The 26,305-nt window shown below is 35.8% G+C and overlaps 2 protein-coding genes and 1 long non-coding RNA gene across 6 annotated transcripts in view; 1 reads left to right on the top strand and 2 right to left on the bottom strand.

Annotated features, from left to right (window-relative positions):
• The first annotated feature begins 404 nt into the window (after positions 1-404).
• Positions 405-22,796, top strand: TRIM59 (tripartite motif containing 59). Of its 3 annotated transcripts, none has more exons than XR_001361685.1 (3): positions 405-779; positions 884-961; positions 22,712-22,796. XR_001361685.1 is itself a non-coding variant. In XM_014537965.1 (3 exons), the coding sequence occupies exons 1-3, from the start codon at positions 701-703 to the stop codon at positions 7,810-7,812; spliced, it is 1,320 nt and encodes a 439-aa protein (XP_014393451.1). In that variant the 5' UTR covers positions 405-700; the 3' UTR covers positions 7,813-8,359. The 3 variants fall into 3 exon arrangements, 2 of the variants coding, with proteins under 2 accessions (XP_014393451.1, XP_014393452.1); XM_014537965.1 differs by lacking the exon at positions 22,712-22,796 and adding an exon at positions 6,601-8,359 and having other exon boundaries at positions 405-730; XM_014537966.1 differs by lacking the exon at positions 22,712-22,796 and adding an exon at positions 6,601-8,359.
• Positions 7,801-10,331, bottom strand: LOC106725748. The gene is made up of 2 exons (XR_001361686.1): positions 8,886-10,331; positions 7,801-8,633 (listed from the first exon to the last, which is right to left on the bottom strand). It is a non-coding gene; the product is annotated as an uncharacterized LOC106725748 (long non-coding RNA).
• The window catches only part of SMC4 (structural maintenance of chromosomes 4), a 41,274-nt gene continuing 25,411 nt past the window's right edge, over positions 10,443-26,305 (bottom strand). For both annotated transcript variants that reach the window (XM_014537964.1, XM_014537963.1), the window contains 11 exons: positions 22,905-23,130; positions 22,735-22,811; positions 21,904-22,056; positions 20,524-20,650; positions 16,440-16,629; positions 14,450-14,594; positions 14,020-14,193; positions 13,415-13,597; positions 13,034-13,266; positions 12,267-12,450; positions 10,443-11,605 (listed from right to left, as the gene is read on the bottom strand). In XM_014537964.1, the coding sequence (XP_014393450.1) occupies positions 11,453-11,605; positions 12,267-12,450; positions 13,034-13,266; positions 13,415-13,597; positions 14,020-14,193; positions 14,450-14,594; positions 16,440-16,629; positions 20,524-20,650; positions 21,904-22,056; positions 22,735-22,811; positions 22,905-23,130 (1,845 nt within the window). In that variant the 3' untranslated portion in view covers positions 10,443-11,452. The remainder of the gene's footprint in view (positions 11,606-12,266; positions 12,451-13,033; positions 13,267-13,414; positions 13,598-14,019; positions 14,194-14,449; positions 14,595-16,439; positions 16,630-20,523; positions 20,651-21,903; positions 22,057-22,734; positions 22,812-22,904; positions 23,131-26,305) is intronic.

Below are 26,305 nucleotides of genomic sequence, written 5' to 3'. Positions count from 1 at the left end.
GGAGGGCGCCGAGCCGGCGGAGGCACTTCGGGAGGGAGGCCCGGAGGCTCCTCGTCTGCCTCCGGGGAAGGGGAGGGGGCGGGGGGATTCTGTTTTGAGCCCTTTGGTCCGAGGTTCTTTTGAGGACTTACCAGGGGAGGTGTATTTGTGCCCATTTTACAGATGTGAACCCTCAGTTCTTTTTTTTAAAATTTTTTATTGATTTTTTACAGAGAAGAAGGGAGAGGGATAGAGAGTTAGAAACATCGATGAGCGAGAAACATCGATCAGCTGCCTCCTGCACGCCCCCCACTGGGGATGTGCCCGCAACCAAGGTACATGCCCTTGACCAGAACGGAACCGGGGACCCTTCAGTCCACAGGCGGACGCTCTATCCACTGAGCCAAACCAGTCAGGGCTGAACCCTCAGTTCTGAGGTGCATTAAGTGAAAGTGACCCCGGGTCTCCCAATACTATTTTGATGGCAGAGCGGAAAGGTTAACAGGCGCAGTGATGGAGCCGCCTAAGTGGCTAGTACAGCGTTAAGCTGGCAACACCGTCCAGGGCCGTGGATGCCTCCTGTCTGCTGACCTCGAAGCGACCCAAAGTGGCCGCGAATGTTTGCCCCGCCGTCACCAGGGTCGGCTGACACTCCTTAGGGCTCAGAAGGTACTTGACGTTAGAAAAGAGGCCCAGGATCACTGGGACTTTCAAGGAACAAATGATACCGCGCCTGCTGCTGCAGCAACTGGTGATGTTTTTCACTACTTTTTAAAAAAACACAGTGTGGCAAGAGGAAGGTAAACATCAGAGACAGCGAGATAGAAATCATTCTTGTGGTGTCCTATTTAATGTATATTTTTAGAATGTAACTTCTGAAACATTAAAACTATTTTGACATTAGAATAACAAGAAAAGAATCTGGAAAAGTTGGACAAGATACAGTATCTTCAGTCTCCAAACTAGAAGACCAACAAAGCAGGTAAGCTCTGGGAGAGCAAGTGAATACAAAATAAATTTTCAGAAAAATTTTACTCTCTGGTTAAATTGCATCACTTCTTTTTTAGTTTGGGGAAACAGGTTGATGCCAGAATGCAGGAAAACGGTACAAATGTGCAGAGTTAAAATTAGATCTGACGATGGGATTTTTTTTTTTAATTTGAAAGAGTTATGGTGATCCTTTACTGTTTTGTACAATTTATATGTACAAAAATATTTTAAAAACTTAACCTACGTGTATAGAGGCACAATTGTAGTATTTCTAAAGTAAGCCTTTAATTGCCTGAAATGTGCTTTTTATCAGTCAGGGCCACAAAGATGTGAACCCCAATCTGGGTGGTGGCACTTTTCCAGACTTACAGCTGACTCACACTGTACGTCCTAGACATAGAGCAAGTCATCTAACTCTATAATGTGGTAAATATTTAGTGATTGTAAAGTGGAATGAGTGTTTCATATCCACTCATGTTTAGAGATGAAAGGCAATAACATGTTAGTGAATTAAAACTTACAAATGTTGTTTCCATGGGAGAATGGCAGTGATATTTTTGGTTCTGCTTCATTCTCCATTATTTGTTGTCAGTGCTGGCCCATCCATAACAGGCTGGTTAGAAAGTGTGGAGACTCCATAGGAAATCAGTCCCCAGGAGAAAGCCTGCATAAAAAGTTTAGAAATTCAAAAATGTGTTTTTGATACTTAAACACAAGAAATTTGTGAAATAATTTGTTACTAGATGATGTAGCCTCAGGTGTCTTCCTGAAAAGATTTTTTATATTCATATTTCTTGGTGACTTTTAAAACAGAAGCAGGAAATCTTGAACTAATTATCAATTTTTCTTGGGCTTTTAGTACTCATTGGAGGAAAAGAGCATGTTATATTGGATTAATGAAAGTATGTCACTTTGGTAATGACGGTGTATGGCTTCAGCTATGCTCTCTAGAATTGTTTTTAACCCTGTAGATTTTGCTGAGAGTGTTTTTATTGTTGTTTCACGTCAGTAAATTACATATTGGCTGGGTACAGAATTCTAAGGTCCTGTTATTTCCCAGACCCTGTGGACATTGCTGCGTTGTCTTCTAGCATTCCTTGTTGCTTTGGAGATGTTCTGGGTATTTGCTGAGGTGTAACCAACATCTGAAGACTTGGCTGGCTGCGGTCCAAGATGGCTCTTTCACTTACATGTTGACACCTCATTGCTTCTCCAGTGGGTCTCTCTCAGCAGAGTAGCCTGGACTTTTTACTCAGCAACCTATCAGGCTAGTTAAGGGTCATACCCAGAACTGTTGCAGCATCACTTGTACTGTGTCCTGCTGGTCAGACACGTCCTGTCTAGATATTTGGGGGGGTTTGGAGGGCGGGAGAATAGATTTCATCTGTTGATGGGGGAGTACCAGCGAAGTCACATTACAGAAGAGCATATGTGGGTGATAATTGTAGTGGCCATCTTTGGAAATTATAGTCTCCCCGAGGAGAATTTGGAGACCATTATGTTCCTGTGTTCCCTTTTTAGGTATCTTACTTTTCTGCCAGGATGTTTATAGTATTTATTGCCTTTATTTTTTTTCTTTAAAATTTTATTATATTTTTAATTGCATGTTAATAGTTGAAATTAAAACAGCAGCATTTTAAGTTTATAATGAAAAAAAAAAAGCGCAGCTCTCTGCCCTCACTCTCTCCACTCCTGATTCCTGCACTCCAGAAGCAAGCACTTTCATTTCTTTTAAAGTATTTCTAAATAATAGGCCTTTTATGTGATTTCTTGATTTTTCTCTTATAGGTATGCATTGACTTCTTATATGGGAAGATTTAGTGCTTAAATGCAATTTCCTTCTCATATTCCCTCCCCCCAATATAATTATATAATTTTCTTAGTTTGGGCTGTTATAGACTGGGTGCCTTAAGCATTTATTTCTCACAGTTCTGGAGGCTAGAAAGTCTAAGATCAAAATCTCACCAGTTGGGTTCTGGTGAGAGCTCTCTTCCTGGTTTACAGATGGCCATTTTCTTGCTGGGTCTTCATATGGTGGAGAGCAGAGAGAGAGAGAGAGGGAGGATGGGAACGTGTTTATTTTTGAGAACTCTCATGTCAAAACTATTTTAGTCAACATTGAAAAGTTATCTATATAATAAAAGTGTAGTATGCAAATTGTCCCCTTGTCCGGGAGTTCAACCAGGGGGCGGGGCCGGCCAGGGGAAGTGAGGGAGTACCTGGCCGGCAGTCGCTAGGGACCCTACCAGTGCACAAATTTCGTGCACTGGGCCTCTAGTTTTTGTATAGAATTTTAGGTTGGAAGCCATTTTTTTCCTTGAGAATATAGGATGGAGCAAAGGTAGGTTTACAGTTGTGAGTACACAAAACACATTTATTCTTGTATTATTATTTATTCATTAATTATTGAATTATAGAGAGAAACATCGATCAGCTGCCTCCTGCACATCTTCTGGGGATGTGCCCGCAACCCAGGTACATGCCCTTGACCGGAATCGAACCTGGGACCTTTCAGTCTGCAAGCCGACGCTCTATCCACTGAGCCAAACCGGTTTCGGCTATTTATTATTATTAACATATTTTTGCCCATCCCTGTGTTGAAGGCATTGATTCATTGTCTTATAGGGTCCAGTGTTGTTACATACATACAGCATAACTAAAATCTAACATATTTATCCTAGATAAATATACATAGCTAAAGTTTTTTGCTCCTTTTCTTCCCATTAAGAGTTTAGGCTGGTTATGGAAAATTTCTGGTACATAAAACTTCATACTAGTTCCTGGAAGCACTAGCTTCTCAGTGATAACCAGCTGTATCTATCTTTTGTTTCTCAGGCAGCAACCGGAGTCAGAAAGTCCCTGGTTTTATAGTTAATAGTTGAAATTAAAACAGCAGCATTTTAAGTTTATAATGAAAAAAAAAAAGCGCAGCTCTCTGCCCTCACTCTCTCCACTCCTGATTCCTGCACTCCAGAAGCAAGCACTAGGCTTGCTTCTCAGTATCTGACTTCTCATGAATTTGTTGCATAAAATTAGTTCTTAATAAATCAGCAAGAAGAAGGTAGTCCAAGAGTAGAATTTGATTTCTGTATCTTCAAGTTTTCCACACATTTCTGATGAAATTTTATTTAAAATTTTACATATTATTGAAGTAACTTTGAGACCATAATATTTGCTTCCATTTTTATATGAGCTCAGGAGATATTTTCTTTACAGTATTGTCGTGAATATCCTCATTTGAAAGAAAGTTGAGCTTTTGGGTTCCCTAAATGGGGTCTTAGAAAATGTTTTGTAGCTTTTGACAAATATAGGGCTTTGGAGGGAAAGGTTGCATTCTGTTTCAAGGATAATTTTTGTACTTAAACATTAAATAGCTCTAATATTAAATCTAAATTGAATATACTCCCACTGCTCAAGTCTTATTCCTTGTTACGTGCTATTTTGTCCCTTCATGACATCACTGAAATACTCTGAGAAACGTGTTGTTTTCTTTGGTGGTTCTGTATGATTTCGGAGCTCTCTGTAGATACAGGGTAGAGCCATAAAGTTGCCCCAACACGTATTCACTTGAATTTATGTGCAGAGAGTGTCATCTCTAGTGTTGCCCAGTTACGTTAGTTTCCTGGAATGTTTCACAGTGAAGCTTAGTCTCTGTGTGACACATCCTGGTTTATTAGGGTTCTGAGTATTGGTCAGTCTGAATGGAGTGTATTTTCTGATGTACTCAACTGTTACAGCTTTTCCTAAGAGTAGAGGTTTTGCTGTTTTAAAGAAACCAAAAAACTAAGATCCGACATTCACATTCGTGTCTTAAGAGCAGTGGTTCTCAACCTGTGGGTCGCGACCCCTTTGGCGGTCGAACGACCCTTTCACAGGGGTCGCCTAAGACCATCCTGCATATCAGATATTTACATTACGATTCATAACAGTAGCAACATTACTGTTATGAAGTAGCAACAAAAATAATTTTATGGTTGGGTCACAACTTGAGGAACTGGAAAGGGCCAGAAGGTTGAGAACCACTGCTTAAGAAGCAGTGTTTACTTGTGAGTGAATGCTTACTATGTGTCACATTTTGTGCTTTGGACACAATTTCTGTCCTTATTGCAGGTTTACATTGTAATGGATAGAAAAATGCAACAAAATAAAATCCAGTTAAATGCTGTGAAGGGGAAGTGCAGCAGTTTAGCTGAGATTAACAGGGCACTTAATCAGGAGATAAGGATTTAAGTTGAGATTTGAAGCATGAATAAGAATTTGGTTTTGAAAATGGTGAAAGGAGCATAGAGCTAAAAAGTCTAAAGAGGTTTTTATGTTTATGAAAAGTATAATTTCTTGTTTGAAGAAATATTTTTATTTTTTATTTTTAGAGAGTGGGAAGGAGGAGAGAGAGAGAAACACCAATGTGAGAAGGAACATTGATCCTACGGAGGATCGAGTGTGCAACCCAGGCATGTGCCCTGACCTGGGCATGTGTCCTGCCTGGGAATAGAACCTACAATCTTTTGGTGCATAAGATGATGCCCAACCAATTGAGCCACACTGGCCAGGGCGAAAGTATAATTTGTTTTCTCAAACTTTTATTAATCTTTTTATAGAGGAGGATTTGGTAATTACCTGAATGACATTGGGTTTTTTGTTTTGCTTTTCAAAATTCTTGAAACAGTGGTGTGACTTGATTTTTCTCTATACCTGGGATTGTGGCTTGCATTGATAGGTACAAAGGAGTATTAAAAGGTGATAAGGTGCAAAACTATAGGCTTGTTGGAAATGTCAATAATAGCTTGCTAAGAGGTCAAGTTACTTGTGTCAGAGAGGGTCTCTGAACTTTTGCTCAGCTTCTTGCATTAAGGAGAGATGACTAATGGTGTTCTTTACCACTCATATTCTAGTGGTCAGTAATTTTTTTTTACCACACTTCATTTTTGAAACTGATTTTTATTGCAAGGACCAATTAAAGAATGTTTTTCTCTTCTAAATCTTCAAATTAAAATTACTTTGACATTTCTAGAGTCAAAGCAGCCCCGCCTAGACTCTCTCCTGTTGCTTATTCTATCCTAAGCCTTCCTTGTTTCACTGTCTCCAGCTTTAATGAATGTGCTCTCAAAATTATAAATAAGTAAAACATAAAATGACTTTAGAGTATTACACTATGTAAGCACACCAGTCGTCCAGTTTAAGAAATAAGAAATTTATAATAAGAGTTACTAGAGAAATTTAGTAACTTGCTTTAGAAACTGTGGTTGAGCTAACTGAGAGCATGAATTCTTTTGAATTAAAGAATATAATTTTGCTAAGCCTAACTTATTTTAGCATTTTAGAATGTAAGAAGTTTCACAGAATAGTTATAATCATTAAGCAGACTTCAGCAGAAGACCGAATTTAAATCTTCATTACATAGGAACAAACTTAAATAACTTCAATTTGAAGCATTAGAAATTAGAATTGTTTTGTTTTGCTCTTAAAGATGATATTGCATTAAATTAAAAAAATCTTAGTAAATACCTTAATTATCCTCTTTTAAATGACAAGTACAGTATATTAACTATTTGGAGGGTAACAACTAAGACTTTATATATGTGCAATTATCTTTGTTATATGTAGACTTAAAATACTTTTTTCTCTTGACAGAAAATGTACAATTTTGAGGACGAGTTAACATGTCCCATTTGTTATAGTATTTTTGAAGATCCTCGTGTACTACCATGCTCTCATACATTTTGTAGAAACTGCTTGGAAAATGTTCTTCAGGCATCTGGTAACTTTTATATATGGAGACCATTACGAATTCCACTAAAGTGCCCTAATTGCAGAAGTATTATTGAAATTGCTTCAACTGGTATTGAATCTTTACCTGTTAATTTTGCATTAAGGGCTATTATTGAAAAGTACCAGCAAGAAGATCATCCAGATATTGTCACTTGCCCTGAACATTACAGGCAACCCTTAAATGTATACTGTCTACTAGATAAAAAATTAGTTTGTGGTCATTGCCTTACCATAGGCCAACATCATGGTCATCCTATAGATGATCTTCAAAGTGCCTATCTGAAAGAGAAGGACACGCCGCAAAAACTGCTGGAACAGTTAACTGACACACACTGGACAGACCTTACTTGTCTTATTGAAAAGCTGGAAGAAGAAAAATCTCATTCGGAGAAAGTGGTCCAAGGTGATAAAGAAGTTGTTCTCCAGTATTTTAAGGAGCTTAGTGATATATTAGAACAGAAAAAAAAAAATTTCCTAACTGCTCTCTCTGATGTTGGCAATCTGATTAATCAAGAATATACTCCACAAATTGAAAGAATAAGAGACATGAGGAAGCAGCAGCTTGAATTAATGACATTGACAACATCTTTACAAGAGGAGTCCCCACTTAAATTTCTTGAAAAAGTTGATGATGTCCGTCAGCGTGTGCAGGTCTTGAAACAAAGTCCACTTCCCGAGGTCCAGCGTATTGAAATTTATCCTCGAGTAAGCCAAGTATTGAAAGAAGATTGGAGCATAACAGAAATTGGACAAATTAAGAAACTTCTCATTCCTGAAATGAAAATTTCTTCAACCAGGATGCCATGTTCCTGGCCTGCTGATGAAAAGGAAGTTGAATTTTTTAAGATTCTAAACATTGTTATAGTTACAATAATTTCAGTGATACTGATGTTGATCCTCTTTTTTAACCAACACATAATAACCTTTTTAAATGAAAATACTTCATTGTGTTTTTCTGAAGTCTCTATATCTGTTTACCAAAGTTTATCTAACAGTCTGCACAATTTAAAGGATATGTTATATCACACTTTATATTTACTGAAGGAATTCATGTGGAAAATAGTCTTTCGTTGAAAATGCAAATCTAAATTCAAATAGGCTTTTTCTAAACAGGGACTAACAACCATTGCTAAATGGAGAAATATGGGTTGCATGGATAAGTAAAATAGCAAACTAAACTTTATTAGAATTGCAACAAATATGTAGAAATATTTTAAATCATGTTTCTGTTGGATAGAAATGTATCAGAAATGAAGCAGTGTCTCTGGTTTTTGGTCTGAAAACTAGAATAAAATCTAGTTGATTTGAGTACTATCCTTTTTAATGGATTTGAGAGGTTGACTTAATATTGTTGTGGCATTTAAACATTGTTTTACCAATATTGTCTTTTAGCATTAATATGGCTGTAGTGATTGACTTTGCAGTTCTTCATACATAGCTTTTAGAAAAAAAGATGGTAAAATCTGTAAGTACCTATGCACTTATTTTTGATGTGGCTTGATTCTTTTGCATGGGCAAATAAAGATGGTGAGGTTTTAAAATCAAGCAGCAAAGTCTAAAATGATAAGGGGCTGCTTAAAGATGTTTTTGATCAAATAAACCAGATCCACACATTGTTTTAGATGGATTTAAGAGCCTTAAAATTGTTTATCAACATTTACTTCTAATAAAGCTATTGCTTTTGGAAATCTTAAGTGTTGTTAGAGAACAAACAGCAACATTTTCTATTTTGTGGTTTGTGTTACTTTAGGATTATATTTAACTTTAGTGTAGTGTTCAGTTGCCAACTAAGTTCTTGGATAAAAATTTTGAAACGTTATGTATTCCGTTCTCATTAGACTTAGATGTCAACATGTTAACTGTATTTGTCTTAAAAACTTATATACTTTTTTGCCCTGACCGGTTTGGCTCAGTGGATAGAGCGTCGGCCTGCGGACTCAAGGGTCCCAGGTTCGATTCTGGTTGGGGGCATGTGCCTTGGTTGCGGGCACATCCCCAGTGGGGAGTGTGCAGGAGGCAGCTGATCGGTGTTTCTCTCTCATCGATGTTTCTAACTCTCTGTCCGTCTCCCTTCCTCTCTGTAAAAAATAAATAAAATATATTTAAAAAAAAAAAAACAAAAAAACTTATACTTTTTTTTGCCAAACATTCTCTTATGCTAATGCCTAAGTACCAATTTAATCTTATTTTCTTGAATTTTACTTAAAAGAGAGCCAACACTAAGATGGCTGGCTAGGTCTGTTTATGACCAGCATCATAATATACCTCACACAATTAACTACTGTGTGGGCAAAGAACATTTGAGATTTTGATTAAAGCATTAGTCACGACACAAAAACATGTAGCTTTAAATACATGTAAATATTAATAAGCACTGAAATGTGTCAAATACTTAATTTCACATTTGTGAAGTAGGTATGACCCCCCACCCCCGCTTACATGAAAAACCACAAAAAATTTGTTCAAGGCCATGTAATATATGGGGGACTCTTGCCAGTTTTTAGTGGACAAAACATATAGTACACATGAATATAGTCAGTACAGGCATACCTCGTTTTATGGCACTTTTGCAGAACATTGGTTATTTTGCGACTGAAGGTTTAGTTGCAACCCTGTGTCAAGTTTATCTGCACCAAAAAAATTACAACTTGCTGAAAACTCAGATGGTTAACATTTTTTAGCAATATAGCATTTTTAAATTAAGGTATTTTTAAAAGATATAATGGTGTTGCATACTGAATAGACTGCAATTATGTGTAGCATAAGCATAACCTTTATATGCACTAGGAAACCAAAAAAATTTGTTTGATTCACTTTATTGTATTGTGGTGGGTGGTCTGGAACCAAACCCACAGTATCTCCAAGTTATGCCTGATTCTTAAACATGCTGTTCTCTTTTGTACTTTTACTGGGAAGATGAGATTGTGTAAAATTTAAAGTGTATATTAAAATATTTCTAAGTTTCACATATAACAAAAGTATGTATTTTAATAAACTCTTTATATTTTACTTATACTGTCTTAATAAGGCACTCAAACTCAGGAGTGATAACTTTGGAGTTTTCATATGGGTTGTGGGTGGGTATCATGCACTTTTAGTTATTAAAGTGTAATAAAATATTTAATTCCACTCACCTCTACTCTCACTAATGTAAAAGCACTTGATTATCATTATAGCCTTTCTGAGTTACTTTTCCCTTCCATAATGATTGAAAACAAATGACCAGGCTGTGACATGTCACCCCATTGATCAGTAGGGTTGATTCGGCTGATCTGGCTAGCTAGGCATGGGTGTCTCCTTCCTCCCTCACCACTCCAAGTGTCTCTCCCGAAGCTGTCCGGGTTTAACCAGTTTTTCTGTCAAGGGGTATACAAGTAATTGCTCGCCTGCTAGAGCCTCCAAACAAAGCTCTCAAGATCCATTTGTAGGAGAACTGGATATCAAGCTTACAAGACTCCAGACACATCCAAATGAGGCAATGCCTTTCTTTCCCCAGTGCAGTTAAAATTAAACAGGCCAGCCTGTGTCACTCAGTGGTTGAGTGTTGACCTATGAACCAGGCCACATGCCAGGGTTGCGGGCTTGAACCCCATGTGGGGCGTCCAGGCAGCAGCCGATCAATGATTCTCTCATCATTGATGTTCCCATCTATCCCTCTCCATATTCTCTGAAATAAAAAAATAAAATTAAAAAAATGACCACACTTGAGTTTCAGATCTTTATTTAAATGCAGTTATTTACACTTTGAATGGCTATGTTATGATACAGACCTTTGTTGGATTTTTAGTACCTAAATAATGCTTTACTGAATAATGAGCTAATTAACTCTTAAGTCCTCAGGATCAATATCTAGAAATTGAACAGTAAGAACAAAGACTTCTGATTCAATACCAATATTCCTTCTGAAAACCAAATGGTTGCCAACTTATTTCCAGTAGTATATTTCTTGAGCTAATACAGTGTCAAACAAAAATTGCTCCAAACCCTGGCAATGGGCAGGCAAAAACAATCCTCCATCTTAATTTCCATTTACACTGAAGACATTAACCCATATATATTTCATTCTTTTTATGAAGCAACCGTAGTGGGTATTTCTTCTTTTTGTCACTGTATGCAATATCCTGGTCGTGTTCAGACTTTCTCAGTTTGCTGGCCCTCTTGCAAGTGTTTTAAACACCAAGTTTTAGAAAAGCATATAAACTAAATTCTCACCCTTATAAATAAAAATGACTCATAAAAAAAATATGCTCCCAGTATTTGGGTAATAAATAGTGATTGTCTAAATTAGTAAATTAAATGGAATGCCTTTGGAATTTATAAACTAATAGTTGGCAAATTTTTCCACTGTAGGTCAAAGGTCCATGAGAGTATGTTGCATCTTGATAACATGAGCTAGTTTAGAACTTGAATGTTAACTAACATTCTTTTAACTCTGCTGGTAGCAATAGGGGGGAAAGGGCAGTAACCTGAACTCCAGGCATCTTGTTTTCTCCAGTCTGCTGCTTACAAAATTATCAGATTCTTACAATCTCCTAGAAGCAGGCAGGATATTTTATTAGACTTGTAACAGCTTAAAATAGAAGCCAGTTTACATGATCAAGTTTAGGAATATGAATATTATACAGTTTATAATCCTTCACAAATAGAAAAATCAGTAATATAATACACCAAGTCTATGTTGATTTACTTTGACGAATCTTCAGTATAAACAAGTTTAACAAAGTCCTTTAGATGCAATTTCTTTTGGGTTTACTGCAACACTTTTTGTTATATTGTATGTCTTATAAATTCCAATAAGTCTATCTGAAATCTCAAACATATTATTTCGAAGAGAAATGATTATGAACTGGGCATTTTTTGTTTGTTCCTAAAGAGAAAGAAAGAATAAGTTAGAAATATTAAGTATTAAAAGGTACATCATAAACATCTAAGCTTCTATTTTAGGCAATAAATTTAACATAATATTGACAATTAAAATGAACAGGAATGATAGGATAGATAATTTATGAAACAGTATTTGGATTTGAGAGGAATTTGAGGATTTCTGGAAGGATGGTTGCTTAGAAGTCTTAGTGGATAAAAAAAAAAAAGATGTAGCCTGGCCAGTGTGGCTCAATGGTTGAGCGTAGACCTATGAACCAAGAGGTCATGGTTTGTTTCCCAGTCAGGGCACATGCCTGGTTTGTGGGCTGGATCCCTAGTGGGAGCATGCAGGAGGTAGCAAATCAATGATTCTCTTCATCATTGATGTTCCTCTCTCTCTCTGAAATTTAAAAAAAAAAAAAAAATCTAGGCAGAGACAGAAGATTCTAGCTGTGTTTCTGCTACTAATTTACATTATTAATTTATATTTCACTTTCCCAAAATGGAAATATTTGGCTCAAGTAAAGGACTTTGCCTCCTTTGACACCCCAGGACACAGAGAACAGTTTGGAAAAAAACAAGTAATACGTTAAGTCAACGATTCCATGTGCAATATCTGATGAACCCGTAGAATTTTTAGGGTAAAAACCTCAATGATTACTTACATATATATAAAATGCAACAATGGACACATTTTTAAAGTCAAGGGCTGCATCAATCTCATCCATGAAGTACAGGGGAGTGGGTTTGTAGTGATGAAGAGCAAATACCAAAGCCAATGAACTAAGTGTTTTCTCTCCTCCTGAAAGGTTGAAAATCTTCTTCCAACTTTTCTTAGGTGGTCGAACACTGAAATAAAGAAAATCTTGTTAGTCCATAACTACCTTCCTCAGGAATTTCTAACTTGCTTTTCACAATTCTAAACTTTTTGGGGTAATTTTATAAAACTGTTGGAGGATGAACCCATAGGGACATCTACCAAAATTTTAAGATTTAAAACAGCAGGCTAATAAGTACTTCTTTACGATTCTTCCCCCATTTCCAATGTAATTTTTACTCTGCAATTTTACATTCCTGATGTTAAACTTAAATGACTAAGATTTAAGAAAAAGATGAATAAAATTAAATATTTGCTGTTTGCACAGAAGTTATGCTCTAAAACTGCCAATATGTAAATAATTTAGTATTTAGACTTAACAGAACAAGTTGTGTATTTTCTAATCTTCATATCCCACCCCTAAAAAAAAAAAAACTAAGAATCTGGAGAGCTATCTATAATAAAAAAAGCGTAATATGCTGATTAGATCAGACATCTGAATGACCTTCAGACGAAGACGGGGCTGCAAGGGCTGAGTCCCTTGCACGAATTTCGTGCATGGGCCTCTAGTGTGATATAATAGGAAGATCCAAAACTCAGCATTTAGTTACAAACCTGAACATGATTCCTTCAGAGAAAGGATCCAAGCTGTCTACAAGCTCCAGTTCAGCATCGCCTCCCAAAGTAAGCATTTGGTAATTTTCCTTTAATTTATTTGTTATTATATAAAAACCTGCCATGAATTCATTAAGCCTTTGTTTCCGAAGATCTTCATATGCCTGTCTAAAGTTATCTCTTTCATGAGTAATTTTGTCCAATTCTGCTACCCGTTGTAAATATAATTCTTCCTATGAAAAGAGTATTTTCGTGAGAATAAATATTCAGTTTTAAATTTGAGATGAGAACACTGTTAATTATATAAAATCAAAGATCACAATTTAGGCTGAGGATGAAAAAAGCATTTTTGGTTATGATTCAGTAATAGTTTATTCATACCTTCTTTTTATACTCTGCAATGGCACCAAGATTTGGTTTCATTTCATGACACTGGGCTTCCAAAAGTGCAATTTGATTTGTTATAGAATCTGGATTCTTGATAGCTTCAAGATCCTCTGGGCTCAGAACTAAAATCTCTTCAACAGGATTATCTTCTATGGGATGCAGTGATATTTTTGAAATCTAAAAGTTCAATGAAATGAAGAGTTAGGGAGGGCACAGTACTACCATTCATTGTTTAAAAAGAGTCAAAACAATATGACAACTTATCTATCTACTAAAACAACATATACCAAGGGTTTGTGACTAATTTGTGTATCTACTTTTCAAAGGACTTCAAGAAAAATAGTTGTAGCGTTCCAAATTCTGTTAAATTTCCAAATCAGCCCGTGGGTGAAAATGTTGACTACTAAAAATTACTCAGATTTTTCTGTATTTAATATTATTATATATTGTTCCTAATGTAACTTATAAGTCTGGGATGTGATTATATCATGAATTAAGAATCATAAAATACCCCAAACATACACACACACACACACACCCAACCCTTTTTCATAAAGGGTATTTTAAAATTATTTTTAAATAAATGTTAACAATCTCACCTCTTTTTGCCAGTATCTTATTTTAGAATTATGTTCTGCAATGTGACCATCTATTTGTTCAAGTTTCAATTTAATACTAAGTGCATCTTTTTGAAGAGCATGTTCATTTTCTTGAATTACTTTTAGTTCCTGTAGTAGATTACGATGTTCTTTCTGGACCTCTGGTAAGGACTCCTAAAAACCCAAGAAGAACTGCTACATATATGACTTTCCCCAATAAAGAACAGGTATTTTCATATTGCAAAGCCGAAATCGCCCCAGGCCCCTTCCATTTTAAATTAAAACTATTTACTCAAAAGTTACAATACAGTACTTATATTTTATTGTATAAATACAAGTTAATATGGTTATAAGTTTTAATCGATTGAGCAATTATTATGCAAGGTACTGATGTCATATATCCAACTGCTTAAACTCCCTTGAGTCTTACCTCTGCAGCATTTGTATTCTTTATGACCTCTGTTGCTTTGTCCTCAAGACTTTTCAGCTCTGCCGTTAAGTCACCTATTTCTTTCGCAGTATCTTTTATTTCTTTTTCTGTGCGAAAGACAGAGTCTTGCGCTTTTTTAAGATTTCTAAACAAGCAAAATAATATGTTAAAAATGTGGTCATGTGTGACTTGTTAATCTGTTCTGAAAATCTACGAAATAATTTTTCATGACATATTAATGCAATGCTTCTTCTATTACAAATTTTGAAATTTACGATTTATAAAACTACCCCTAAACTAGTTTTTAAGTTTATACATACACTTGTGGGATGTTGTATATTTTATTAAACTCTCAGTACAAATTAATGAAACTTCCTTATATAAGCTTCTAGCATCATCCAATCTTACACTATAAAGCAAAGTTAGAGTATATTCTTTTGTTACTTTCTTTTTTTTTTTTAAAATATATTTTATTGATTTTTTACAGAGAGGAAGGGAGAGAGATAGAGAGTCAGAAACATCGATGAGAGAGAAACATCGATCAGCTGCCTCCTGCACACCTCCCACCAGGGATGTGCCCGCAACCCAGGTACATGCCCTTGACCGGAATCGAACCTGGGACCTTTCAGTCCGCAGGCCGACGCTCTATCCACTGAGCCAAACCGGTTTCGGCCTTTTGTTACTTTCTTGTCAGACTGGAAATACTTAAGTCTCTATACCCATAAAGCTACACATTCAAATAAAAATTACCTTCCAGTTCACCCTGGCTGGGTGGCTCAATTGGTTGGAGCATTGTCCTGTACACCAAAAGGTTGCAGGTTTGATTCCCAGTCAGGGCACATATCTATCTAGGTTTCGGGTTCAATCCCTGGTCAGGGCACATATTGGACGCAACCAATCAATGTTTATCTTTCTCAAATCAATAAACATAACATATCCTCAGGTGAGGATTTAAAAAGAAAAAAAGTTACCTCCCAGTTCAAGTCAGGGCAACAAGTGCTTCTAAAGGGGTGTAGAGGTGGGGGGCTGGGGAACACACCTGGAGGAACAACTATTTCTCCCTTAATAGTTATTTCTATGTTAACAAATGTGTTTAGGCAAACTTCCATTCTTAACAAATGGCTTATTAGAGCCTTTAAGTAAAAGGCACTGGAATAATGAAATAACCAGATAATCAATATGCAATTAGTTTTTTTCTAATTTTAAGATAAGCAATAGCTGCTTACATTTTAATACTTTCTATACATACTTAGCTTTATTTTAAAAACACTTCAATAAGCAATCTAAAAATTAATTTTAAAAGATCTATGAATGGATAAACTTTTTGTGATCTGGGACAATGGAATAATAGAATTAAGAATGTAGTTTACTAAGGCAGTTTTGCCAAGAGATCTCATTTTTATCTCTTACTCTTCTAAGACCTAGATCCAATCACCAACAGAAAAATAAAACTAATTTCTATGTCCTCACAACAGCTGGGGAGGTAACAGAACTACACTTTGCCAAGAATATCTATGTATCTGTGTGTGTGTTTTTAAAAAAAAAAAAAAACACCTGCTCACATGACAAATGTTTAGCATAGCTTTCTCCTCACTAAAGTCCTTTTAGGCAACATGTCTGCTAGGCTTAATAAGTAACAGTAACAGAAAAATTTAATGCACATTAAATATTAACCCCTTTCCGCCCTAGCTGGTTTGACCTGCAGACTTCAGGGTGCCTTGGTTGCAGGCTCGATCCCAGTCCTGGTCGGGGTGTGTGTGGGAGGCAACCAATTGATGCGTCTCTCTCACATCGATGTTTTTCTCTGTCTCTCCCACTTTCTTCTACTCTCTCTAAATATCAATGGAAAAATATCCTGGAGTGAGGATTACAAAAAAAAAAAACCCCAAAAAAACCCCCCACACACAAAAAATAAAATGAAATTATTAACTCCTTTCCAATGTTGAGGTAGGGAAGAGGAAGGCAGGTTAGGGTACTATGCATACTCTACCTGTCAGCAGTCTTGATTGCTACTTGGGCTTTAGTAATAGCAGAAGCACATTCATCTAATTGCTTATTTATTTTATCAAGTTTGTCTTGTTGGGCCTTGAGCTTATGGTTATTAATTTCTACAATGATATTGTGTAATCTTTTAACCTCAGCCTCTATTTTACCAGCTCTTTCAGCCACATTGTCATATTCTGAAATTAAAAAAAATTGAAAACTTAATGCATGTTTCTAGGTTAACAAACACCACTACTTACATGTAAATTTCTTCAGTCAATATGACTTAACCTAATGAATTTAAAAGAAATTAGACATCTAGGAAAAAGCACCTCAAAAACCCCCGAAAACACACCATGTCAAGACAAACAGTGTTATAACAACACATGGTAAATTCTGTGGCTCAGCTCTGAACATGACCCATTTACTTCTTAATGGCTTCATGCCCTCAAGCTCTTTTCAAAGATCTTTTCAACTTTTTCTTAGGGTACTTCCTTGCCTCTTATTGGTCTCATAATGCTTTTCCAGTGGTTCTCAACCTTCTAGCCCTTTAAATACAGTTCCTCATGTTGTGAGCCAACCATAAAATTATTTTCATTGCTACTTCATAACTGTAATGTTGCTACTGTTATGAATCGTAATGTAAATATCTGATATGCAGGATGGTCTTAGGCGACCCCTGTGAAAGGGTCGTTCGACCGCCAAAGGGGTCGCGACTGAGAACCGCTGCTTAGACTATGTGCTCAATAGGCTTGCCAGTGGTGAAGAAATTGTGGTTATTTTATTTGCTAACCTAAGTTCTCCTCCATGTGTTTTAACAAGAAGGGGGGAGATAGGATAAAATTGGCACTCTTTTGTGTGGCATCGAAAGCTAACTTACAATTTGTATCTAGGTATATTCAATCAAATGAAATTGCATAATTTGGGAGGCAAAAGTGATGAATCAAACACGTTTCTGCAAGCAAGCAATCACAGACAAGTTCTTGATGGCGTTAGTGTTTCTGGTGTCCAGTCAAAAGCTTTGTGAATAGAGGCAGTGGCATTAACTTTGATGGTATAGATTATAGTGGGTGATGTGCTTCTGATGCTGGTAATTGTAGTGTTATCTTCCCAATAAGAGACAGTATAGCTCCTTTGATTGTTGCGCAGAGTAGCTCTGGAAATTATTCATGAATGTTCAACCTAGAATTAGCCATACTAACGATTCTATAAACAATCCACTACTCTCTTAAGCACACTCGTGGCTCTATACAAAGCCTATGCACACCAGCTAGGACTCTTTTCTCCTATTTGAATCTTAATCACTATACAGTATCAGAAGGAGGAAAGGTGACAAAAAAGTGAGGAGTTCAAGCTATCAAGAATACCTATGTCTAAAAAACTGAGCTAACTTGTGGAAAGAGAATCCCATAAAGCTCCTATAGGAGGTGTACAGGCATTTGGCACAGGCAGTGGTAGGTAAGATTTTCTGAGAGAAAAGGATTGGATGAGGAGTTAACTATTGCTGTTTTTTCTCTTCTGTTAGGTAGGTTGGAATTTCAACCTTCCCTAAATCTTAACTTACCATTTCTCTCTTAGAGTTCTAAATTAACAGAATTCTTTAGCCTGATCTTGCAGCCCATCTAATGAGTTAATTTGAACAACTCTGTTGTTACTTTTCTGAGATCACTGCTCAGCTCTTAAAAAACAAACACTGTGTTTATGGTCTTTTGGATCCCCCTTTCCCCTAAGGATATTAAATGTACACATTTATAAGCTCTATACTGCCAACACTAGAAATTTTTTTTCCAGGTCTAAGATGGCTGAAATTCCTTTAGGCTGCCTGCGTGCTCAGCTTACATGTAGGGCAGAGCACCAGCTGCAGTGGGGGCTGGCACTGTGACTTACACTGGGGAGTGCCAGGTATGCAGCTGGAAAGGGCTCTAAACCTTTAGAATATTTTCTTCCTTATTTTCAAGTATATACAATGCATTTCTTTTTAAATTTTGAAGTCAATATTCTATACCACCTTACACTCCCCAACCCCTTACTCTATTCTCTTCACATTAGCCAGAGAGATATTTTTAATAACTAATATAAAATGAAATATTTAATCTTAAAGATATGCTTGCAGAAATGGGTCCTCTATATTAGGCCTTAACAGCCTACTGATAATAGCCAGTATTTCCATGAGAGGAGAGATATTAATGAATATAGAGCTCCTAATAAAGTCAAGGCTTCCTTTTCAAACAAAAATAAAATACAGATTCCTGCAGTCTCTCTGTAGAAGTGTGGCTATAAATGATAAGATATGAAATGGCCTTTTAACTGACCACTAGGTAGCATCAAAAGTCACAAAAAAATATTGTGGGTGTGAGGAAAAAGGAGTGTGGGTGAAACGTCAATGTGTTTGCAAAAACAAAAAATAGATCCAAAACCTAATGCAAGGGGGAAAATCCTGTCAAGATTACACCACTTCCCTGTATATCACTCTCCAATGCTTTTTATTTCACTTGGAGATCTGGCCTATCAGGCTCCACATTATCTGGACTCTTCCATTTTTTACTCTAGCCACTCTGGCTTCCTTGTATTCCTAGAAATTTCTGGCACACACCTGCCTCTGAGGGCCTTTGTACTTTTCTACATTTTTCTTGGAATGCTCTTGTCCCAAATATCCACATGGTTAGCACTCATACTTCCTTTGAGTCTCTGCTTAAATATCTCTAGCATAGGCCTGTCTAACCACTGTGTCTATCTGCCTTCTCCCCCCACCCCCACCCTGTCCATTATCCCGGTTTTACTTATCCCTTAGCACCACCTGATAAAATATGCAATATGTTATTTTGCTTCCCCATCTCCAGTGTGAGCTTCTTGAAAAGATCGACTTTAGTAGATGCTGAGTGAATGCCTTAATATTAAAAATGCAGATAAACATGTCTACACACAACAAAAGAGTATAGTGGGCATCTGTCTGTTTAACATCTTTTTACTACTTTTTCTTTTGGGAGAAAACTCTCATTTTTGGAGCATTTGCATAGTTGTTTCAACTTTACCCCAACTACTACTTTGGGATGGACAATCAGTATTTACCTTCCTTGGCTCACGAACCAAACTGTAACGGGTTATCTTGAGAGTTCGATGAAGGTACACTGTTTGCTGGGGCCACTAGCTAAGATACTGTAAGCCAGGAAGGAATCTGTTATCATAACCCACCATTCCCTCCTTCTGCAATCATCTATTCATGTTTGATTGAAGTAAGCATGGAAAGAGAAGCAGGGTTGCTCAAGTGCATGATCAGGGGATTTCAATATCAAAGCCAACTCTGACTATAAGCCTATGAATTCTCTTTCTTACATGTTGTACACAAGAAAAAAAGGTTCTGGAAGAAAAACACATTTATCTCCTGTGTGCTTTTTTTAGTTTCTCCAAATCCTTTCCTTAACCCAGCAATTATCAACTGGTGTGCCACAAGTTTTTTTTAAAAACATGCAATACCTGACTATTTAGTCAGGGGCACTGACCTCTTTTCCCTTAGATTATCTAATAAAAAAGTGACAGTAGCCAACACAATAGCTGTTTGCTGTAAATGAATCAAAATTGTACTGACGTTTCTCTCTCTAAAATCAATAAAAAGAATTATACCTACGTTGTCAGGTGGACAAAAAAATATTTATATTTGGTGTGCTGTAGAATTTTAGTAATTAGTTTGTGTGTGCCATGAGATGAAAAAGGTTGAAAATCACTGACAAAAATAACTACTATTTTGAAGGGTTTCCAGGGAACACTGGGCCAAAGTATACAAATATATAAAATTAAGAGCATGGGCTCTAGAATCAGACTGCCTTGAATTCTTATAACACCATATGCTATGTGACCTTGGGTAAATTATATAAACCATTCTATGCCTTTGTTTTCTTATCTGTCAAATAGAATTCTCAATTTAATACTATTTATTTAACCTTAATACTACTTTATAACTCTTTGAGAATTAGACAATAGAAACCATAAGCAGAGCAGTGACTCGCTATTTTTAAATGACAAACTGCTATTTTTAAACATTTCAAACATTAAAAACAACAACAACAAAAAAAGGTCTGTTTCTGTAAACATACCTGTTTTGAAAGCATTAACATTTTCTTCGAGCAATTTCTGCTTTTTTTTGTCAGGGGCTGTAGCAAGTACATTAGCTTCAAGTTCCTTAACTTGGACATTCAAATATTCCTCTTGCTCTGATAAAGGCTACAGAACAGTTTTAACATTCAAGGTCAATATTTTAACCCAGAATCAACATTTCCTTTAAATATTTTGAATTAACAAAAAAAGGCATTTAAAAACTTTAAGGACAACATACAAATAGAAAAACAGCAGAAAATATGAACAATTTATCTAAAAAATGAAAACAGCCAACAAACACATAAAATCATGGGCAAATTCACTACAAAGACAAGTTAAAATGTCATTTCTAGTATATTAGAGTAGTAAATTTACAATGTACTGAAGAATACGTTTTACAATGTACCGAAGACTACCTAGTGTGTTAAGACTTGGAAAAATAATTATAACCATCTTTTTTGAGGTCATTTTGGCCTTATGCAACAAATGCCTTAACCATTGTACACATACTAAGTAATAATTTTAATTTTTTAGGAACCTACCCTCAGGAAATAATTGGATGAGTATATGAAGGTATACCTAACAAGGTAGCAAGGGTATTTTAAACATAGCAGTATTCATAAAAACATTTAAAATTATATAAACAAAAGGCTCTAACACAATTGCAAACAAAGTAAATTTTCATTGGCTTAGAGAGAAAACCCTAATTTCTTAAGTGAAAAGTTAGTATGACTCATTAAAATTCCATATGTGTACTTAATATGCATATCCATATTTATCATATACATAAACATGCATGTTATAAACATAGCAGTATTCATAAAAACATTTAAAATTATATAAACAAAAGGCTCTAACACAATTGCAAACAAAGTAAATTTTCATTGGCTTAGAGAGAAAACCCTAATTTCTTAAGTGAGAAGTTAGTATGACTCATTAAAATTCCATATGTGTACTTAACATGCATATCCATATTTATCATATACATAAACATGCATGCAAACTAGGTGTTAATATTAAAAAGTTGAAGAATATACATAAAAATTGAGGGTGATATCTTTTGAGTATTTCCTGAAAACTGTGTTTTGTTTTGTTTTTTAAGAAGATGGAGAGCATGCATTGCTTTTTTATAATTAAGAGACATTCTACTTTGAAAAGAGAATGAAAGTAAAGGGTCACATAGTTAAGAGAGCTACATTTTTGCAGAGTACAAATGGAAACCAGGAATGGCTATGGCTACAGCAACACTATGACAGACCTTCCACCTAGAGATCCATTCCCTTCCTCCCTTATATTTTACAACTGTAAGCAAACAGCAAAATGCTTCTGTCAAATTACTACTGAATTCCACTAGTTTCAGCTAATACTGATAAGAGTACCTGGATGCTTGCAGTAAACTTTTCCAGTGTATTCCTCATTTCTCGTTGACTATGCTTTAATTTAACTACTGCTTCTTCTAGTTGTACTTTCTGTTCCTGGATTTGTACTGCTTTTTGAGAGTCTCTCTGCAACTGTGATTCCATTTTATTTACCTACAAAGAAGAGTACCAGTGAAATAAGTTTTCTACAAGAGTTGTTCCAGATTAATAACTAAGTCAACACAAGACACCCTATGCAAATACTTAAGTGAAAGGATATAAACTATCGAAAATACGGAAATACTGGGGGGTGGAGGGGAAGGAAAGCACAACTCATTGGAAAAAGTCAGGTATCCAGGACAACTATGTTTATAAGGAAGAAAAAAGTACATCTAGATTCTGAGGGTATAAATAGACCATGGCATTTTTTCCCAGACATTTTGACATTTTCATATACTTATGGGCATATAAAATATTTTGAAATAAAATTTGGAAATATGGTCAGAAGTCTCTACTATACTTATACCTTAAAGAATTATTTTGAAATAGAAAAAACTATGTAATGCAGTAATGATTATGTGAAAAAACAAGTTAAATGGTTAAAATAAATTATGAAATAGCCATATGATTCAAATGTAATAGAAAAAATATGTTGAGCATATATATTTTCTAATTAATGTTTTATTTTTAGAACTTTAAAGGGCTTTACATAAAATCCTACATCTAATTATAGAAAATTCAATCTGTCAAAATGTGAATACTACCTAAAATGGTTGAATTTTATAGTATGTATGCTACACATCAATAAAACTGTGTTTTTTTTAAAAAGATATGACTATAAAATGTGCTGACCTCTTCTTCAGAGACTTCAACAACTGATGAACCCATTCTTCCTTTCATTACTTTGCTTCCACCACCAGTCATTGTACCTGAGAACAGAGGACAGAAGTCAGACTGAGATGTCTTCCCCCAACAAGATTGAATAAAAATACACTCAGTAATAGGAATATAACCACTATTACCTGACTGTTCTATGATTTGCCCCTGTAACGTCACCACTCTCCATCTTCTGTCTTTTTGATATGCTACTCTTGTGGCTTGATCTAAGTTGTCAGCTACTAGGGTATCCCGTAAAGCAAAGTAAAAAGCTTGGCGGATTTCCTCATCTTTTACTTTTACTAAATCAAATAACCGAGGAGTATTTTCAGGAGTTTGAATTTTGGTCATTTTTTTTGCCCATACTGCCATCTAAAAGTAAAATATTAAGTATATATACATTAAAATAAAGGATAAATCATTTTAAGGTCGTAAGTTATATACATGTATAAAATGCAAGGACTTGTATACAAAGTTCTGAGTGTCTATATTAATCGAGTACAGTGGTTCTCCCCTTATCTGCAGGGGCCATAGTCTAAGACTTCCCCAGTGGATGCCTGAAACTGCGGATAGTATTAACCCTATTTGTACTATGTTTTCCTCTATACATACATACCTCTGATAAAATTTAATTTATAAATTAAGCACAGTAACAAATTAACAACTAATAAAATAGAACGATTATAATTACACTATAATAAAAGTTATGTAAATGTGATCTCTCTCTGATAAAGGTTCTGACTACTAAGTGACTAACAGGCAATTAGCATATACAGTGTGGGCACCCTAGACCAGTGGTCGGCAAACTCATTAGTCAACAGAGCCAAATATCAACAGTACAACGATTGAAATTTCTTTTGAGAGCCAAATTTTTTAAACTTAAACTATATAGGTAGGTACATTGTTATTAACCTAATTAGGGTACTCCTAAGCTGGCCTTTGCTAAAAACATCCTCAATCTGATTGAGGTACGTTCGCTGAGGTCGACCCCTTCCAACTCTCCCATCCACACTCGTCTTGTATACTTGTTTCGTCTATCTCCTTTCGTTCATCCTCTCTATGTGTCCAAACCATCTCAACATACCTTTCTTAATCCTCAACACTACATCTTCTTTCACTCGACCACGTTCCCTAAAATGAACTTAATAAACTTTACTTAAAGTTTTAAGTCAACTTCGCACTATACGTGCGTGCCCGCACGTGGTATTTTGTGGAAGAGCCACATGCAAGGGGCCAAAGAGCTGCATGTGGCTCGTGAGCTGTGGTTTGCCAACCACTGCCCTAGACAAAGGGAAAAAATCTATGTCTGGGAAGACAGTGTGAGATTTCATCACATTACTCAGAATAGTGTAAAATTTAAAACTTATGAATTGTTTACTTCTGGATTTTTTCATTTAATATTTTCAGACTGTGATCTACAATGGGTAGCTTAAATCACAGAAAGTGAAGCTGCAGATAAGGGGGGGGGACTACTATATTCATTGTTATTTTAAAAAAAGGGGTAATTATAAAACTCTATTCAAAGATGACATGATTTAACATACATAAAATCCTAAAGAATCCTGCCACAAAACTATTAAAACTGATGATGAATCCAGCAAAATTGTAGGATACAAGATCGACATACAAAAATTAATTAATTATACTTCTATATACTAGTATTGAAAATGAAATATTAAGCCCTAGCTGGTTTGATTCCAGTTAAGGTCACATGCCCAGGTTGTGGTCTTGATCCCCAGTTGGGGGTGTGCAGGAGGCAGCCAATTAATGATTCTCTTTCATCACTGATGTTTCTCTCTCTCCCTACCTCTCTGAAATCAATTAAAAAATTAAAATGAAATTAAGAAAACTCAATTTATATAAAAAGAAAAATCCCCCAAACTTATGTTTAATCAAAGAAACACAAGACCTATTTACTGCAGGCTATGAAAGATTATGGTATGAAATTAGATCTACATAAATGGAAGACATTCCAGGTTCATGGGCTGTAACATTTAGTATTATTAAGATGAGAATACTATCCAAATTGATCTACAGACTCAATGCAATTGATATAAAAATTCCAGTTGCTTATCAAGGTCTGTAAGTTATATAAATCACTCTGTAAGTTACATGATTAATCATTATGTTTTATACCTGAAACTAATGATATAGTATGTCAAATGTAATTAAAAAATAAAATTAATAAAATTCCAATTGCCTGTGTATTGGGGGCAGAAAGTGACCAGCTAATCTGAATACTGATATGAAAATTATAGGGACTCAGAATAACCCAAACAATCTTGATATTAAAGAACCAAATTAGAGCCCTGGCCAGGTAGCTCAGTTGGTTAGACCACTCTCCCGATATGCCAAAGTTGTGGGTCTGATCCCCAGTCAGGGCACATATAGAAAGCAACTGGTGGGTGCATGGATGGGTAGAACAACAAATCAATGTTTCTTTCTCTCAAATCAATAAAAAAAAAAAAAAAAATCAGAGGACTCCTGATTTCAAAACTTATAACAAAGCTACAGTAATCATGACAGTATGGTACCAGTACATAGATAAATATAGAATCCAGAAATAAACCTTTCTGGTCAGTTGATTTTCAACAAAGGTACCAAGAAAATTCAATGGGGAAGTAAATCTTTCCAAGAAATGGTGCTGGAACAATTAGGTATGCACATGTAAACGAGTAGAGTTGGACCCCTTCTTTACATTATATTGTAACATTAACTCCACAAGAATTTAAAACCTACAGTAAATGTAAAATTATGCTAAAATTATAAAACTCTTAGGAAAAAGCAGAGGAAATAAATTACTGTGCTCCTGGATTATGCACAAGTTTCCTAGATATGACACTCAAACACAAACAACCAAATTTTTTTTTAAAAAGTGTACTTATCAAAATTAAAATATTTTTGCGCTTCAGAGAACACCACCAAAAAAGTGAAAAGAACCCACAGAATGAGAGAAAATATTTGCAAATGATACATCTGACAAGAGACTTGTATCCAGAATATTTTAATAAAGAACTCCTACAACTCAATAATGAAGACAAATAAACCACTTAACAAATGGACAAAGAATTTGAACAGATATTTCTCCAAAGATAACAAATGGCCAATAAGCACATGAAAAGATGTTCATCATTAATTATCAGAAATGCAAATCAAAAGCACAATGAGATATCATTTCACACTCACTAAGTTGAGGATGTAAAAAAAATTGGAACTCTCAGACATCCTTGGTAGGAAATGGTACAGTCACTGGAAAAGTTTGGTAGTTCCTCAAAAAGAAACAGTTCACATGTGACCCCGCAATTCCACTCCTAGGTATTAACTCAAGAGAATCGATAACATGTAGCTGCACAAAAACTTGCACTTGAATGTTCATAGCAGCATTATCCTTAATAGCCAAACATGGAAACAAACCCTAGCTGGTTTGGCTCAGTGGATAGAGCGTCGGCCTGCGGACTGAAGTGTCCCAGGTTCGATTTTGGTCAGGGGCACACATGCCCAGGTTGCAGGCTCCATCCCCACTGTGGGGCGTGCAAGAGGCAGCTGA

The sequence above is a fragment of the Myotis brandtii genome, unplaced genomic scaffold (assembly GCF_000412655.1).
Source record: "Myotis brandtii unplaced genomic scaffold, ASM41265v1 scaffold186, whole genome shotgun sequence".
Lineage (NCBI taxonomy): Eukaryota > Metazoa > Chordata > Mammalia > Chiroptera > Vespertilionidae > Myotis > Myotis brandtii.
The sequence above is the reverse complement of the archived record's forward strand: the minus strand, read 5'-3'. Positions and strand labels throughout refer to the sequence as shown.

What these genes read in the sequence shown, in the direction of transcription:
- TRIM59 (XM_014537965.1), top strand. Translation starts at nt 701, where the DNA reads ATGATACCGCGCCTGCTGCTGCAGCAACTG. An exon ending in GCCTGCTGCTGCAGCAACTG is followed by an intron (nt 731 to 883) that starts GTGATGTTTTTC and finishes TTTTGACATTAG; the next exon opens with AATAACAAGAAAAGAATCTG. An exon ending in CTAGAAGACCAACAAAGCAG is followed by an intron (nt 962 to 6,600) that starts GTAAGCTCTGGG and finishes TTCTCTTGACAG; the next exon opens with AAAATGTACAATTTTGAGGA.